The sequence below is a fragment of the Pimephales promelas genome, chromosome 4 (assembly GCF_988280905.1).
Source record: "Pimephales promelas chromosome 4, fPimPro1.hap1.1, whole genome shotgun sequence".
NCBI lineage: Eukaryota > Metazoa > Chordata > Actinopteri > Cypriniformes > Leuciscidae > Pimephales > Pimephales promelas.
The window spans coordinates 5957916-5973977 of NC_142772.1; the positions used below are offsets into that span (position 1 = coordinate 5957916).

At 39.1% G+C, this 16062-nt stretch overlaps 1 protein-coding gene across 1 annotated transcript; it reads left to right on the top strand.

Annotated features, from left to right (window-relative positions):
• The first annotated feature begins 1614 nt into the window (after positions 1-1614).
• On the top strand, positions 1615-15864 carry znf541 (zinc finger protein 541). Its single transcript, XM_089129764.1, has 15 exons — positions 1615-1732; positions 1827-2040; positions 3643-4606; positions 4684-4730; positions 5771-5891; positions 6022-6153; positions 6279-6603; positions 6700-6745; positions 7652-7794; positions 9476-9579; positions 9644-9719; positions 10338-10426; positions 14299-14415; positions 14542-14635; positions 15779-15864. Exons 1-15 carry the CDS (start codon positions 1627-1629, stop codon positions 15862-15864), a joined length of 2664 nt encoding a protein of 887 aa, XP_088985890.1. The 5' UTR covers positions 1615-1626.
• Positions 15865-16062: the final 198 nt, after the last annotated feature.

Sequence of the window (16062 nt, forward strand, 5' to 3'; positions counted from 1 at the left end):
TCCTGGCACTTATAATAGCGGTGAATGGCTGTTTTTGTTTTGAAGTCCATAAAATTGCATCTATCCATCATAAACGGGCTAGGCCAGGGGGGTTAATGGAGCTCTCAAAGAAGGTACTTATCAGACAAAAAAAGGTGTCCGCTGATTGACCTCGAACGGTTAAATCTAGGCCCCAGTCTCATATGGCCTGGTGGTAGACTTGTAGAATGGCAGCCAGGTAGTTTATTGAAATGCCAGTCTGTCAATCAATTTATGGCAGCAACAGAGCCGATCCTGACCTCTGGGGCCCTAAGCAAAAATCTCTTAAGGGGCCCTCCTACCTGACCCATGAAACATGTCACACCTGACACCCCACTTCTCCCACTACAATCCTCCCTCTTTTAGTTAGGACTAATGAAAATGTCATTCCTGATATCAGAAATAGGCGTATTTTTTAAAAGTGCGTAGGCTATCGTATGCACGGGAAAAATGCGTAGGCCATATCATATGGATGCAAAGACTATTTTTGGCGTAAATGGACAGAAATCGGGCTGGTTAGACAGACAGATGCACATCAACTTAAGTTTACCGTTCTTTGCTGACATCAAACGTGGAGAGGAGAACACCAGTCTGCCTAATCGCTGTTCCCGCAATTCACTCACATGGTGTTTTTCTCTCAGTTTCTCTTTTCATGACCAGAAGGATAGTTAATTATCGCATCGATGTCCTGATTGACGCACTTTGACACGAGGAGGAGGCCTTGAGTAATTTGCGGGGGCTTGCGCAACTTGCGTAGTGTGCGTATTGGGAGGATCGACTCTATATGAACTAAATTTTCGGACTTTTGATCATACTGTTATGTTGCCTACTCGTTGTCATGTTTAGGACGTTAACAGACCTATAAATATAGGCCTATAAATCAATCGGGTGGAAATTAGGTTTGAACAGAATAAATGAATATGAAACAAAACACCCTTAAAAACACCCGTGTCCTAGAGTCTGCGAATAATAATAAGATAAGATAATAACGGACAGGACTAAACACATTAATTCACACTAATAATAACCACAAATTGGGGCTATGATACACGATTCGTGTACCTCAAGCTGAGTCAGAAATTAATTGAACTATTGATTCGGTTCTTCGAGTCAAAAAGTAACCGCTAAATCGCCTCACCTTGCTGGCTGCGCTCTGTGACGTTTCTGCAAATTATTTTTCCAAATTATCAGCAAACTTTCGACGGGACACAATCATAGATAACTTGATAAACATGTAAACACTCATTTATAGCGTGCATTTACATCGGATTAAGTTCAGTGTTTTGCATTTAGTGTTAGATTTTGCACTTGCTAATTTTGCTTTACGTTACGATGTTCAGTTAACTTCGGATTAATTTTTGTTGTGTGTTATATGACTTTAGACCGATAGATAATTAACATCGAGAAATGAATAGTTGTTTAATCTACAATTAATGTCATTTTAACACATTCACATTCCTGAAGTGATTGCAAATATTTGTTTAGCTTAACGTTAGGCCGCAGCATTGCGCTCATAAAACGTGATTTTCCGCTTGTTATATAAGAAATGTTTCCAAATTACTGAATTTAATGTATCCTCTGTACAACAGGGATCCTACTGAGTTGGTGATGGAGATGGGAAACCTCTCAGATCTGAGTGTCTCCATGCTCTCGCCATCATCCGACCGGCCAATCATAGATCCAGAACTGTGGCTAGACTCCAGGCCCGATTCAAGTAAGAGAAATAGCACGTTTCAGCTATGCTGTTCCTGTTTTTGTGACTTTCTGGATGTCCAAAACAGAATTTATGCCTTTCTCGTTTTATACAGAAAGCAGAAACACCTTCACATCATGCCCTTTAACCTCTGTCCGTCCTAACACAGATACTGAGCTGAGATCCAGTGGCTCTGTGAATAAGTGCCATGTGTGCAGGAAAGAGTTTAAAACCAGCTCTGCACTTAAAACACACCTCTTGATCCACAGATTTGAAGGGCCACATATCTGCAGCGTCTGTCAGAGAGCATTTAAAAACTATCATCAGCTGTAAGTATCACATGTGCTGGCATCGCAATGATTCAGTAATGGCCATTTATTCAAATAAAGCCATCAAAAAAAAAAGGTTTAAATTAACTAACTAAATAAACATGATTAAAATAATATTAAATCAAAAAAAGTTATTGAAATATAAATCATACACTAGTACAGTTCAACTCCATGTGACATTTACCTTTAAAGGATTGAGTGGCTTCGAGTGAGCATGTATTAATGTATAAAATACAATAATGCCTATATCATGCACGTCATTTACTACCTCAACGGTATGTTATGATAGACCTTAGCTATCTCCAATTCACTGCTACATAAGTTTACCCTACTGTGACGAGTTTCACTTCTGACAAGCCCGGAATTGTGTACAGGGTCAATAAGGACTCAGTTTTACTGACCCAGCAACAAATGAATACATTTTTATTTTTTATTTAAAAAAATCGAAAATGATTAGTATTTTTTGTGATTAATATTTTATATAAAAAAAAATTTGTGACAAAATCATGTTTGTTTGTTTGTTTTTTTAAAAAAAGGACATTTGTAACAAGCTGGAAATAATACAGCTGTAATTATATCTCCATAAATTCATTATACTAAAAAATGATGGCATGCAATGCAAAACTGATTGGTTAGTAGCTTCCCCACCATAAGTTTAACATTATTTTGGCGATGAACTATCAGAATTTAGTTCATCAATATGTAGTACACCACAGAAAACCAAATCTTCATAACTGCAAGTTATAATAATAGATATACTCACACCTTTACTCATTCACTATTAAAGGGATACTCCACTTTTTTAAGAAATAGGCTCATTTTACCACTCCCCCAGAGTTAAACAGGTGAGTTTTACCATTTTCGAATCCGATTTTCAGCCGATTTTCCGATATTTAGAAGAATATCAGTATACAGACAGTTACTGGTCTCATTGACTTCCATAGTATATTTTTTTCCTGCTATGGAAGTCAATGAGACCAGAAACTGTCTGGTTACTCTTCTAAATATCAGAAAATCGGCTGAATGGATTCGAAAATAGTAAAACTCAACTGTTTAACTCTGGCGGAGTTGTAAAATGAGCCTATTTCCAAAAAAAAGTGGAGTATCCCTTTAACTTCATAGCAAATATCACATGATGTTGTAAAATAGATGTACAATGCTTCAGTTTCGTCACAACACTGATCCATAACACTCTCATGCTAGCCCCGGGCCAGTGGGCCATCCCCATGTGCAGTATTGTGCAAAAGTCTTTGACACGTTAGTATTTTCACATGTATTTTTTGTTACATGAAGAAACACAAAAAAATTATCATGCTGGCTGTTGTCAGACTGCATTCTCTGGATTATCACAATTGCAAAATGAATATTTGGAAATGTAAACTGATATTTCTTACTGACACACTAGAGCAAAAGATATAAATAACTTGCTCATAACCATTTTTGTAAATTTTACTGGATATTGCTTACACTGTCTGAAATAACTGATCCAATTTCATCACTTACAAAATGAGAGGGTGTACAGTTAGTCAAAGGTAAACGAATCGAAATTGCAGTGTTCACAAATCCTGTTTTCAGTGTCATTGTCTCCTTATTTCTCCATAGCACTTCCCACAGGATGACCCACCACAAGAGGAAGACATATCACTGCACCCAGTCTGGCTGCCAAAAAACCTACAGTGACAAAAACTCCTTAAAACATCACTGTGCGTCTCGACACGGAGTCCACTTCACGTCTCCTTCCTCCACCAACTACGCTTACAACTATGACCTGCCGGCCTCACCGTGGGAACCTACGGTTAATAATGCGGCGTGCGGCCTCTTCAGGGCTCAACCAAAGCCTGTTTTAGCTCCTGTGCTAAAAGAGCCCTGTTATTCTGGAAAACACAAGCTTGGGTTGGGCTATGCACAAGACACCCATCACACTCAGGTGAAACACTCAACACACCAGGAAAGCTGGACTTTAGCGACCGCTAGTAAACTGTATAAGGTTGAAGAAAGCGCCAAGATGCTGAACTCCACCCAGTGCACTTTAGGTCTCGACGCTGTTGAAGAAAATCCTGTGCTTTCACAGAATCCATTTCATGTTCGTGGTTTGGAAACCAATCTTGATTTCCCTGAGTCTTACCCTGAACAATGGAAAGAGGTGCTTTCATTTCAGCCTAACAGAGCGGCAGCGACCTCAAGGCCACCAACTTCAGTCGGCCCCAAGAAGCATTGTCCAATCCTGCTGAAACACACTATGAAAGACCCCAAACCTCTGAACAAGTTAAAGCGACGCCACTCCCTTTCTAGTTTTACTCAACCTGCCTTATTGTGCCCTGAACCGAAAAGCGATTTTGATTGTAACCTGCCTGATCCTGCACTTCCTTCTCCTCCTCCTCATGCACCATTACCCAACAGCAGGAAGAAGAAGTCTAAGGACGTCTCGTCTGATGTCCCAGCTCCTCCACTGCCTGTTCCTCAGCCCAGTTGTCATAAACGTTCACGCTCTTTGTACCTCGTTTCACCTAGTCAGGTGGCGCTTGCATCCTTCAGCACTTGTCTAGGCAACCCATTTTTACAAAAGGTACACATCCTACCACTTTTTCCTATATGAGATACTTTTTTGAAGAAATAATCAATATTTTGCATTTCATTATGCAGGAGTCCATTAGGAAATCAACAGGAGAGGAACCAAGCTCTGGTTGCAGGTTAGAAAATGGGAGTGAAAGCAACATTTTTGAGATGTTATGGTTATTTCACCCAACTTTAAAAAGCTGTATTAAGTTATTAGAGACCCATTTTCTGAAAAGGATAATTTTCATCATCATTTACCATCACCTCACCGTCATGTTCCAAGTCTGTATGACATTACTTCTGTCAAACACATATGGAATACCAAGTTAAACAGTAGTCCTTTGCTCACAGCTGACATCTTTTCACCAATTCATTTCATTCCTTTCTAGCCAGTTATGATTACGGAGTAAGGATATTTAAAAAAAAACACACACATTTATTATTTCATTATCCCTATAATGTCTCCAAATTAACCACCAAAGAACAGATCAATATTATGATGCATAATCTATATCTGAATGATTATATATTATTATATGCACTACTGTTCAAAAGGTTGGAGTCAGTAAGGTTTAAAAAATGTTTTTGAAAAATCTTGTATGCTAATTCTGCATTTATTTGATCAAAATGCTTTAAAAACAGTAATATTTCAAATATTCTTACAATTTAAAGTAACTTTTTTTTTCCTGTGATGCAATGCTGACTTTTCAGCATCACTTCTCCAGTCTTCAGTGTCACATGATCCTTCTGAAATCATTCTAGTATGCCGTTGATTTGCTGTTCAAGAAACATTTTTGATTATTACCAGATTATTATATTTAAAAACTGTGTTTACAGTCACTTGATAAATTTAATGCAGCCATGCTGAATAGAAGTATTAATTTCTGTAAAAAAAAAATTAAAAAAACTTTCACACTATTTATATAATGCTTCTTTGTCAGTTTTGGTGCTGAACAGCTGCTAGTCTCTCTATATGCGTTCATAGTACTACGGAAAAAAGCAGCATGAACATTTATGTTTGTGTTTTGTGAAAGTAATTTTCTGTGAACTATTCTGTTAAATAGCTGCTGACACTGCATTTTTTTTTCATCATTTTCTAGCAGACCTAACAAAGACTTTTATAATCTGAAACTATAAAATCACTTTGAGTTTTACTCTGGTTTGTTTCCTGCAGAACATATAAAAGAACTTCATCTGTACGCAGAGCTCGATCGCAGCCCTCTTGTTCTCAAGAAGCTCTTTCCTGTGTTGGAACAAAGGAGAAACACAATTCACAGCCGTCTGCCTCAACGCCGGTGCTGACATTAATTCGAGTGTTATTGTATTAATATTCAGTAAAATCAAGTATTATTGTGAACTTAAAACATGAAAATCAGCACAATATTTGCATTAACGTATTTTATCTTGTTAATTTTTCTGTCACAGGATGAAGGACAGAGGGGGAAATCAGGAAAAACGCAAAAGTCCAAAAGGACAAACCTGTCTCCACTGATCATGCCTGTGTCTGTCCCAGTCTCTGTCACAAACGTTTTAGACCCCCAAGTTTCCACACATCAAGTAATGTCGTAGTCGATAACATAATAACAGTTAACAGTGAATATCCTAAGTTGGCTTTTTTTTAATCATCGCTCAGGGATAGTTTAAAAGCCGATCATGCACTAACCACTACATATCTTCCATAGGCTGAGAGACCACAAACTCGTAAAAGTGCGTCTAAGAGGTCTCGTTTTCCTGACCCTTTAAAGCACCTGATCATCCCCAGTCCACCTCTGCCTCACTCTTCTTCACCACAGTGGGTCCAGGATCAGGAAACCCAGGGTTTGCATAGATGCCTTGGTTACCCCAGCCAGCTGCGCTCACCAGCCTATCTTTCAGACCACCTGCTGAGCCCTGGGTTTCATCCCTACACCCCTCAGCCCATGCTGAGCCCTCTCCGTCCTGGGACAGGCCTCTACTCTAAAACCCTGCCGCAGTGTCAGCCATGCCCAAAGCCACCCAGCACCCTCGGTGAGCCCTAAAACCGTGATTTCAGCTTTAGTTTGATTTATTAGATCCTTTTAATAATTGTAAATCCTAAATAATTGTAACTTTGAAACCCTACAGATGGCATCCCCTTCCCAACTGACAACACAGTCGTCAACATAAAGCCGTGAGTCACTCTAAATCTGCATTAAAGAAGACCTATAATGCTTTTTTTTTACATTTTCAACCGTCTTAATGTTGCTGTTTGAGCATGAAAACTAACTGCAAAGTTACAAAGCACAAAGTCACTCCAAAGAGAGTTATTCTCTATATCAGTGTGCGCACTGTTTCTGAACTCCTTGAAACGCCTTGAGTGTAGTCTTTAGTTTTCTTCAGGGAATGTATGTTACATTATTCCTCATTTAAATAATTCCCTTCCAAGGCATATGCAATATGAAGCGTTGTTGCACACTACTAACCAAGAGACGCTGTTTTTAACACCCCGGATCTAACATGGGGTGTGACATGGTTGACCAATCACCACACACTGATCCAGCCGACCAATCAATGCACTTTTTGGAAGGAGGGGCTTCATAGAGATAGGAGCTGAACAGGGGTGCATTTCCCAAAAGAATTGTTAGACAAATATTGTTGCAAGTTCCATTGAATTGTGTTGGTAAAGGCGGAACTTGCGTCCATAGTTGGCTTTGGGAAACGCAGCCCCGAGCATTACTGAAAGACTGTGAAGAAAGGTCCTGCAACAATCTCAAATATGTCAAATAAATCCATATACATTTTTCTTTTTTTAATTCGAGAAAGAAAACCTATTTTAGTAGACCGCAAAAACGAAATAAAGACTTTGTAAAAGGGTATAATAGGTCCACTATAAATTCATTCATATTCAATTATTCAATTAATGTTTTTATTTATTAATTATTTATTATATTACCTCAGGTCCCTAAAACGTTTTTGTGTGGCAACAAAGCTTTAATTTATTATTGCAAAATATATATATATATTTTTTATAAATACCAGCAAACAGTTTGGGTACACCTGACTGAATGATCTTAAGAGTTTGTCCCGTCCCCTTTAGGAGGATTAACGTGGGTTCGCGTTTTCAAGCAGAGATCCCCCCAGTACGTGACACGTTCTACATACTTTATGAAGAACACCCTGCTCAGCTCGTCTGGACTCCTTGGAAAGATCTCTCTACTAACACAGAGACACAGGAAAGGGGTAAACACACCTTTATTTGGGTCTGTCCAAAACAAGAACTGAAATAATCCAAAACAGAGCCTCCTCCTTTTTTACCTCCTCAACAACTGTCTTAAAAAGCCAAATGAGAAAGCCTAATGTTATATGTGATTTCTAGTCCTGAAAAGAACTGCAAATTAATAGTCTCCATAGGCACTTTTTTAATGAATATATACATTTTTTAGTTGTCATGGGGTACACATTTTGAGTACAATATATTTATTTAAATCCTTCTCCATTAAATCAATCGAAAAAAAGTCTTTCAATATTGTTGTGGATAATGGGGCCTAAAAGGTTGACTTGAGTTTTGCACGGTTTTGCATATGATAACTTATAAGCGATTGCCAGATTTATTCAGCGTGATTTACTGCAATGTCAGAACCAGAACAAAAGTGGATGTTTCTTACTTGTTCAGATGACAGCCTCACACTCTCCTCAAACATTGTGTTCATCCGCGCTGTGCCGTGTCAAGGTTGTTGAAGTACAACTCGCGTAAAGATAATTCCGCAAAATGACTGCAATTGCAGATTTCGAACAGAGATGGCGACAAAGAGGAAAAACTGCAGACTGCAGCTTTAAAGTGTGCATAGATTAAAATCCATGCTAATGCTCATATTTATAAAAACTCTTTTTGACTGTCTTTTTGACATTTTCATCATGGCAAAGCGTGATTTGGAAATGTATGCAATAGCTGGGTTTCAGTCACGTGATTATGATGACGTGCGGAATTCAAATGGAGGGCAGGGAGTGAATGAGCGCAATGGACGAGATGGAGGAAAGTTCGTATTACACGCTATTACAAGAGAAAGAAATAAACAAAAATCAAACATATGTTGGACGTGATCCTTAGTTATGAAGAGGAGCGATTTTTCAACTGAATTGAAATATTTTCCTGCCATCGAGGCGGTAGAATCAGCAACTACCTCGTCTTACAGACATACTTTGACTTGTTTACAAAGTTCAGAAACGTTACACGTTACACAGTCACTTAAATTGTATTAACTCACCTTTGACGAAGTGATCACTAACGTTACACACAGGAGCATTATCCCATTTGGCTCCTCCCGACCGCAGACGTACGTTTGCAAGCCGTTTTTTCAGTTTTTCGATCAATTTCTTGCATTTCCCCCCTTATGAACAACAACTTTTGGTACACGATAAAAACTCCTTGTGGTTTGATCGATTCAAGTAACCATAAATGACTCAAAACACAGGCATTTTGAGTTTGTTATAGTGCTTTCTAAATACAGTAAATCACTTCCTGCCCCCCATTTGCATATCGCGCTATGGCAACGCAGTGGCGTGACGTCACATGAAAACAAGCTATTCTGGTTGCTCGCAATTCTCAAGTAAACGATTTGGATGCTGACTGGTGCTCTTTTATATGTTAATGACATTAGGTGTTTACAAAGCAGAGATCTGAAAGCATTCAGCTGAGCACAATTTCAAGATCGTGTGCAATTTATAAATATCACTTCTGGAAGAGAGGCGTACTCACATTTTTTGTGCATACGTTCGTTCTCGGAATCACACGTACGCACATTTGAGAAATTATTGTAAGATAAGATGTAGGACGGGTTCTGCGCAAAATTTTGTAAATGAGGTCAGACATGTTACCATGTTTTTTCCAAAATTACAATTTTTCATCATTTTTGTGCTTCAGTCACAGAGCTTATAGACATGTGTTGTTCCAGTGTGCTAGCTGGAGGAGGCACCAACATCGAACTCGCTCTCCACTGCCTTCATGATGTCCAAGGAAACGTAATGGTGAGCTTATTCATCACACTGAGAGTTTTATTTACAGATGTTTAACATGTTATTCAACTTTCAGGCAGCACTGGATTTACTGCTAATGAGAGGAGATTATCGGACCTCCTGGCATCCTCTGAATGATTACCACTACACAGGTACAAGCTCTTAATACACTAATACTTCAAGGGTGTCCAGTCCAGTTCCTGAAAGGCTACCTTCTAGCAGAGGCCACGTCTACACAAAGCCAGTTATTTAGCAAAACGAATATTTTCCCCTTCTCCGTTTTCAAAAATAACATCGTTCACACACCCGCATTAATACGCCGTTGAGCACCATCATATCTATGCCAAACCTACTGGCGGCAGTGTAGGGAGAAGGATAAAGCCATGCAAGCCAATCAGAATCCTCAGAATCAACAAGAGAGAACCTAAAACGCCTTTTCTCCCAGTTCACACGACAACACATAACCGGCGTTTTCAGAAATCTCCACTTTGGCCGGAGTTTTTAGAAATAATGGTTTTCTGTGATAAAAACGGGGTTTTCGTGTAAACGAGAGGCAAATCCGCAGGGAAATATCTGCGTTTTCCAAGCCTAGAGTTTCTCCAAGCCTAATTAAACAGACTTGAAACAACTAATCAAGGTCATCAGGATTGCTAGAAACTTCCAGGCAGGCGTGTTGTAGTTAAACTCTGTAGGGTTTGAACTGGACTCCCATGAAATACATGAAATCATAAGTCCTTCATAAACTTGATGTCGCTCATTTTAATTGGCAGGGTCAGACAAGTGGACTGCTCAAGAGATGAAAGTGTTCAAGAAAGCTCTGGTTGACCATGACAAGGACTTTCAACAGATTCATAATGTGGTAAGAAATTTAGAGTTCAGAAAATAAGTCATTCCTAAATTAGTGCAAGACCCCACCCCATATCTCTGTGATATTCTGGTCTCTACGTATAGCCGAGGTCCCTTGCTCAATCTCAGTCTATGGAATTTATCCTGTTTTACTGCACACTGTTAGGAAATCACAAGTTTAAAAGGTTATAAAAGTAATGGCACACCTTTCCTCAAATTTGATGTATCATTCATATCCGTAATACAAATGATGACGGACGAGTAGCATAATAATACTTGAGGTTTGTTTAAATCTCTATTGAGTGGTGTAGGAATGAATCATAAAATCCCGAGACAAGTTAGCATTTTTGAACACCCAGTTCTATCATTTCAAAGTCAGTGCCCATATTGTGCTATTTTAAAGGTTCCTAATTTTGTTTTGGAGGTTTCCTACAATAGGTTTATCTGCATCTAATGGCGCTTTTCCACTACACAGTACCATCTCGACTCGCCTCGGCTCCGCTGTGTTTGGTTTTCCACTGTGTAAAAGTTGTACCTGTACCTGCTTTTGGCTACTTTTTTTACTAAAAAAATACTAAAATGTGACGTGAAAACAATGCCGCCTGCTGATTGATCAGAGAGAATCGTCACTATTCACTGCGTCATCACTGCACGTGCCAGATGGAGTATCCAGAATAAAGGCGATTGCACACTGAGTACGAAATTTTCGTATGCGTATTTTCGTGTTCGTCAGCCTAAAAATTTGTCACGCATAGAAACCTTGCACACCGAGTCCGTTGTGTATTTATTAAACGTTTGCGGGGAAAAAACGCAAAAATACCAAATGGATTCGTCAAGCAGTGAGGATGATTTTTGCCCTCTCTCTTATTGAAAAGAGAAGAAACAGAAAATATTACGTCTATCCAATCCTGAAATTGCGCCGAGAGGACGGAGAGTTCCACTTTATCAAGGAGTTGCGAATTTATCCTGAGCGATTCAAAATTTACCTCAGAATGTCAGTGGAACAGTTTGATGCTTTCCTAGCGATTCTGGAGCCACATATTAAAAACAAGACCACCAATTTCCGTGAACCAATCGATCCTGAACGGAGACAGGCTGTGTGTCTGGTATGGACCAGGTATGGACACACACAAACCCGCACGCGGCCCGTTGGAAGCGCTGGGCAGACAGAACAGCTAGGCTGTTATTGTGTATATAATGTGGCCAAATAATACATTAGTTATCGAATAGGCTGCTCAATCACACCTTATTCGATCCTAAATTTCAATCTGATTGAAAGGGGAGGTTTATTAATTTCATAATCCAATATAGAGAAGAGAACATAAACACTTGATCGAATTGAAAACCGAAACTGAAAGCACGGCGCATATGTGCAATGATGTGAGAACGAGCTCCCCCCGGCCCTGAATTGTCAAAAGACCTCTCAAAATGCTAGCTCTGGATGCGAAAAACGCAGAAAATCGAACCCGATCTGATTAATTTTATGACGGACGAAAGTTTCGGAGGCGGTGTGCAAACGTGACTGACATAACGTGAGGTCGAATTTTTTTTTTAACGTGCGAAAATTTCGGATGCGAATTTCGGACTCAGTGTGCAATGGCCTTAACCCCGCCATTTTTAGATAGTCTGGCCAGAGATAGTTACTAAATGTACTACTATTATTATGGCAACTCAGAAGAATACGCTGTGGTCAAAGGAGGAGGTGCAGACTTTCCTTTGTTTGGTGGCCGAAGAGAGGATCCAGCGAGAGATTGATAAGGCAACGAAGAACGAAAGGCGTCGCTATGTACTATTTGTGGCGGTACTGTCTGCAATGGAAAACGGAGCGAAAAGTGAGCCGAGGCGAGTCGAGCGGGTACTGGTAATGGAAAAGTGCCATAAGGTCAAAAAACCTCACCTTTCCGTGAGTCTACTCTGCTCTGATTGGTTGAATGGCCCAGTCTGTTGTGATTGGTCTACCGCTTACAGCACTCGTCGGAAACTTAACAACCATTACCATATCTGAATTTCAGCTCCAGAGGCTTCCTCAGTGCTTGATACACAGTAATATGAACAGTAATGATGTTGTTGTTTTTTTACGTATCAATTCCAGCACAAGTGACCTACAACTAGTGTTTGAGGGTCAAAGGAGACTTTGTTTGCAGGCAGCCAATGAAGACCATAGGCTGGCATTGGTACAAATTTGTTAGTTACGTAGATATGTAACAGGAAGTGAGACTGGAACTTTATTTGTCGCGCACTTTGATCTTTAACACTTTGCGGACCTTTTACATTCTCAAACAGTTACTGTATATTACACACTACATGGACATATTATACACTTTGTAGGACAACTCGGAAGCTAGCGGCGCATGGGTTCCCTCGGTCGAAAAGCAAAGCAGTTGTGACCCTTACACGTTTTGTCTATCAAGATAATCTTTACAAGTTAATCCAAAATGTATACATTTTGAAGCCTATATAAAGATTTTAAAAAACACAATCAGACACCATAAAGTTTAAAAAACCATAAGCAGGTTATAACTGTGTGTTCTGTCATAGATCAAAACGTGAAAATATTTAGAGGTTTTATTCACCACAGACCTTATTTCAGGCGATTTAGCAAAAACCCATTTAAAAATCCCATAGGCTTTAGAGCGAGGGAACCGTAGTGCTAAAATGCTAACTCACTTCCGCGTTTTGGCCTACAGAGTGACGTCGTAACTTCGGCACTCTATAGGGGCACTTTAAATGGCTATGGTTAACACAAGCAAGACATTTTCACATTTTATTCTTCGACATAAAATACATTAGTCACTTGTGATTTTTTTTTTTTTTAATCGTCTTAAAAGACTGTTGCTAACGAGTGTCTGAATGGGATTATAATGGTTGTCGGGGGGGATTTATCATCATGCCAAACAGGAAAAGTTATTACTACTCAACCACTTGTACTACCCTGTGTTTATATTGACACTCTTGTTAGGCTTCAACATTCATAAAAGTTAAGCTCATTTGTGAAGATTATGTCGATGAACAAAATGTGCAAGAATCAAACTTTTGTTGGTCACAGGGCTTATTTTCTGCAGTATTTCAAAAGCTAATGGAAAAACCCTATTTTTGTCGAGGGAACCAGGGTGATGTTAACTTACATCATCCCCGCAGCAGCACTCTATTGCCTTAAATGGATAGTTCACCCCAAAATGAAAATTCTGTCATCACTTGCCCTCAGGTTGTTTCAAACCTGAATTAATTTCTTTCTTCTGTTGAACAAAAAACAAAATCATCATTGGCGTCCGTAAACTGTTTGGTTACCAACTTTCTTAAAAGTATCTTCCGTGTTTACCAGGAGAAAGAAATTCATACAGGTATGGAAAACTTGAGGGTAGGGTTGGGTATCGTTTGAATTTGAACGATTCCGATTCCTTGTTTCGATTCCGGTTTCTAACGATTCTCGATTCCGATTCTTTTAAGAGGCAGGGTCAAAAAAGTTTAGCTAACCTTGCTAGCCAATGGCCTTTCTGAAGGAAATACTCCTTCTGTAAAAATACTCCTTTTGTTGATTTCGTTATTTTTAGAAAAGTAAAGCCACACTTTGGATCGCCGACGTAAGTTACTCATGTTCGACTCGCGTGGTTATGCCGACACTTCTGGTAGACGCTCCTTCGTTGGTGTTGTTCAGCGGTTTCTTCTTCCGCTCGGCGACTGTGAATATCGAAACTAGGAATCGAAATTTTAACTTTTGAACGATTCCGGGAAAAACGAAAAGTTAGTCTCGGTTCCAATCGATACTCGATTCTCGATACCCAACCCTACTTGAGGGTGAGTAAATGATGATAGAAGTTTCATTTTTGGGTAAACTAAACCTATAATAAATGTCTCTAAATACTAAATTGATGTTTGTTTTTTAAGTTGCAGACAAAATCAATTGCTCAGTGTGTAGAGTATTACTATAACATGAAGAAGCTGAAAAATTTCAAGCGACGTGGTCGAGCCGTCAATAAGAAGCATGGATGTGGAGAGAATGCTGTATGTTTCATTTCAGCACATGAACACATTATTAGTTATTACATTTGCATACACATCAGCTAAATATGTAGATGTTAGTGGAATTTGTCTTCATTTACTATTACCCTCATTACTACCATTTTCTAGAAGGTGTTCAATTCCTTCCAAGTGCACCAACATGAGCAGACAACAGACGGAAACGCGTTACAGAAGAGAACAGCTGCTGAGGGCAAGGTGTGTGCCACTACATCCTACAGCACACTCATGAGTTACATGCCTTCAAATTAGAGCCCGACCGATAAAGGATTTTAAAGGCCGATACCGATACAAATATTTTTGGTTTTTAAAATACGATATTCCGATATATAGGCCGATATTTTATTTATTTATTTGAAACTGGACATGATAGTCACAAATTTTGTCATGCTTATTTGGGTTAAGAGAACTGATGGGGATGATCTTTTAATTATTATTCAAGCAATGTATGTATCGTGACCAACTCAACGAGTGTTGCCAACAGGAACGGTGTAGAGTGCCCTCTGGTGGACAAACTATACAACTCCAACACTCATGACATGGTTCAAGCGTGTTTCGTCCGTTTTTATGTTATTTTTGAAATATTCATTTATCGGCCATTATAACTGCCGATACCGATAGTTTGGAAAATGCCTAATATCGGCCGATAATATCGGTCTGCTGATATATCGGTCTGGCTCTACTTCAATGGGGTAACACAGCCAAAAAATAGCTAAACATAATACACATGTATCGCCCTATCCTGTCACTCTTAGGGCATTTTCATACCTGGTCCTTATGGAGCGTTTGTTTCAAAACCTGGTGCGTTTTCTCCCTTAGTTTGGTTTGTTTAGGCATATATGAATTGAGCAATTCCACTCGGATCCGCACCAAAGCAATCGCCCGAACGAGGCGGTCTCAATCCGATTAAAACAAACTGGAGCGGTTCGGTTGAGGCAAGAAAATCCAACCCAATAAACCAAGCGATATCATAATTCATTACTAGAAATGTGTTATACAACAAATTATAACGAGAATGCACACTCGAGTTGGTAATGCACCGTTACACCTCGGGTGCACAGGATTTTTCAATAATTCATCGACCCGGAGTCAATTATTCTGCTTATACTACGGTAACCACAACTTAAAACATTGTTCAGATGATGCATTTCAAGACATTTGGCACTTTTGTGTGTGGTAGGACTAATTTCTTACGCATCTAATCCCAAAACATCATTTTAGAGCTAGTTACAGAGGCTTGAGCCATTGATAGCAGACTAATGCTACATTTCCCACATTTCCATTCAATGAATAAATATTAGGAAAAACTTCAAAATGGCACATTAATATTCACTTTACCTTTTAAATCCAACAGATGTGAAGAGCCATAGATCCCCCTCAATCAGGATAGATACAAACTCAGAGCTGAAGCCCAGTGTTTCAGAAGAAGCCTGAAAACTGGTGAAGTGAATTTACAATTTAGAGTTAAAATTTAGAGAAGTGCACAGTGCACAAATGTTAACAATATTTGTTAAAAAAAAAAGTTCTTAAAATGTTCCAGACCAGTTACTGTAGTATGACAGGGTTTCATACAATTTTTGTATGTTTAACTTTTTGTGACGGTTTAACGTTTGGGATCAATATTTCTTTTCT

Excerpts from the sequence above, each read along its gene's own strand:
- znf541 (XM_089129764.1), top strand. The coding sequence starts at position 1,627 with ATGGAGATGGGAAACCTCTCAGATCTGAGTGTCTCCATGCTCTCGCCA. Across the intron at positions 6,154-6,278 it reads CCCAAGTTTCCACACATCAA|GCTGAGAGACCACAAACTCG; the intron begins GTAATGTCGTAG and ends TATCTTCCATAG. Across the intron at positions 6,746-7,651 it reads ACAGTCGTCAACATAAAGCC|GAGGATTAACGTGGGTTCGC; the intron begins GTGAGTCACTCT and ends CGTCCCCTTTAG.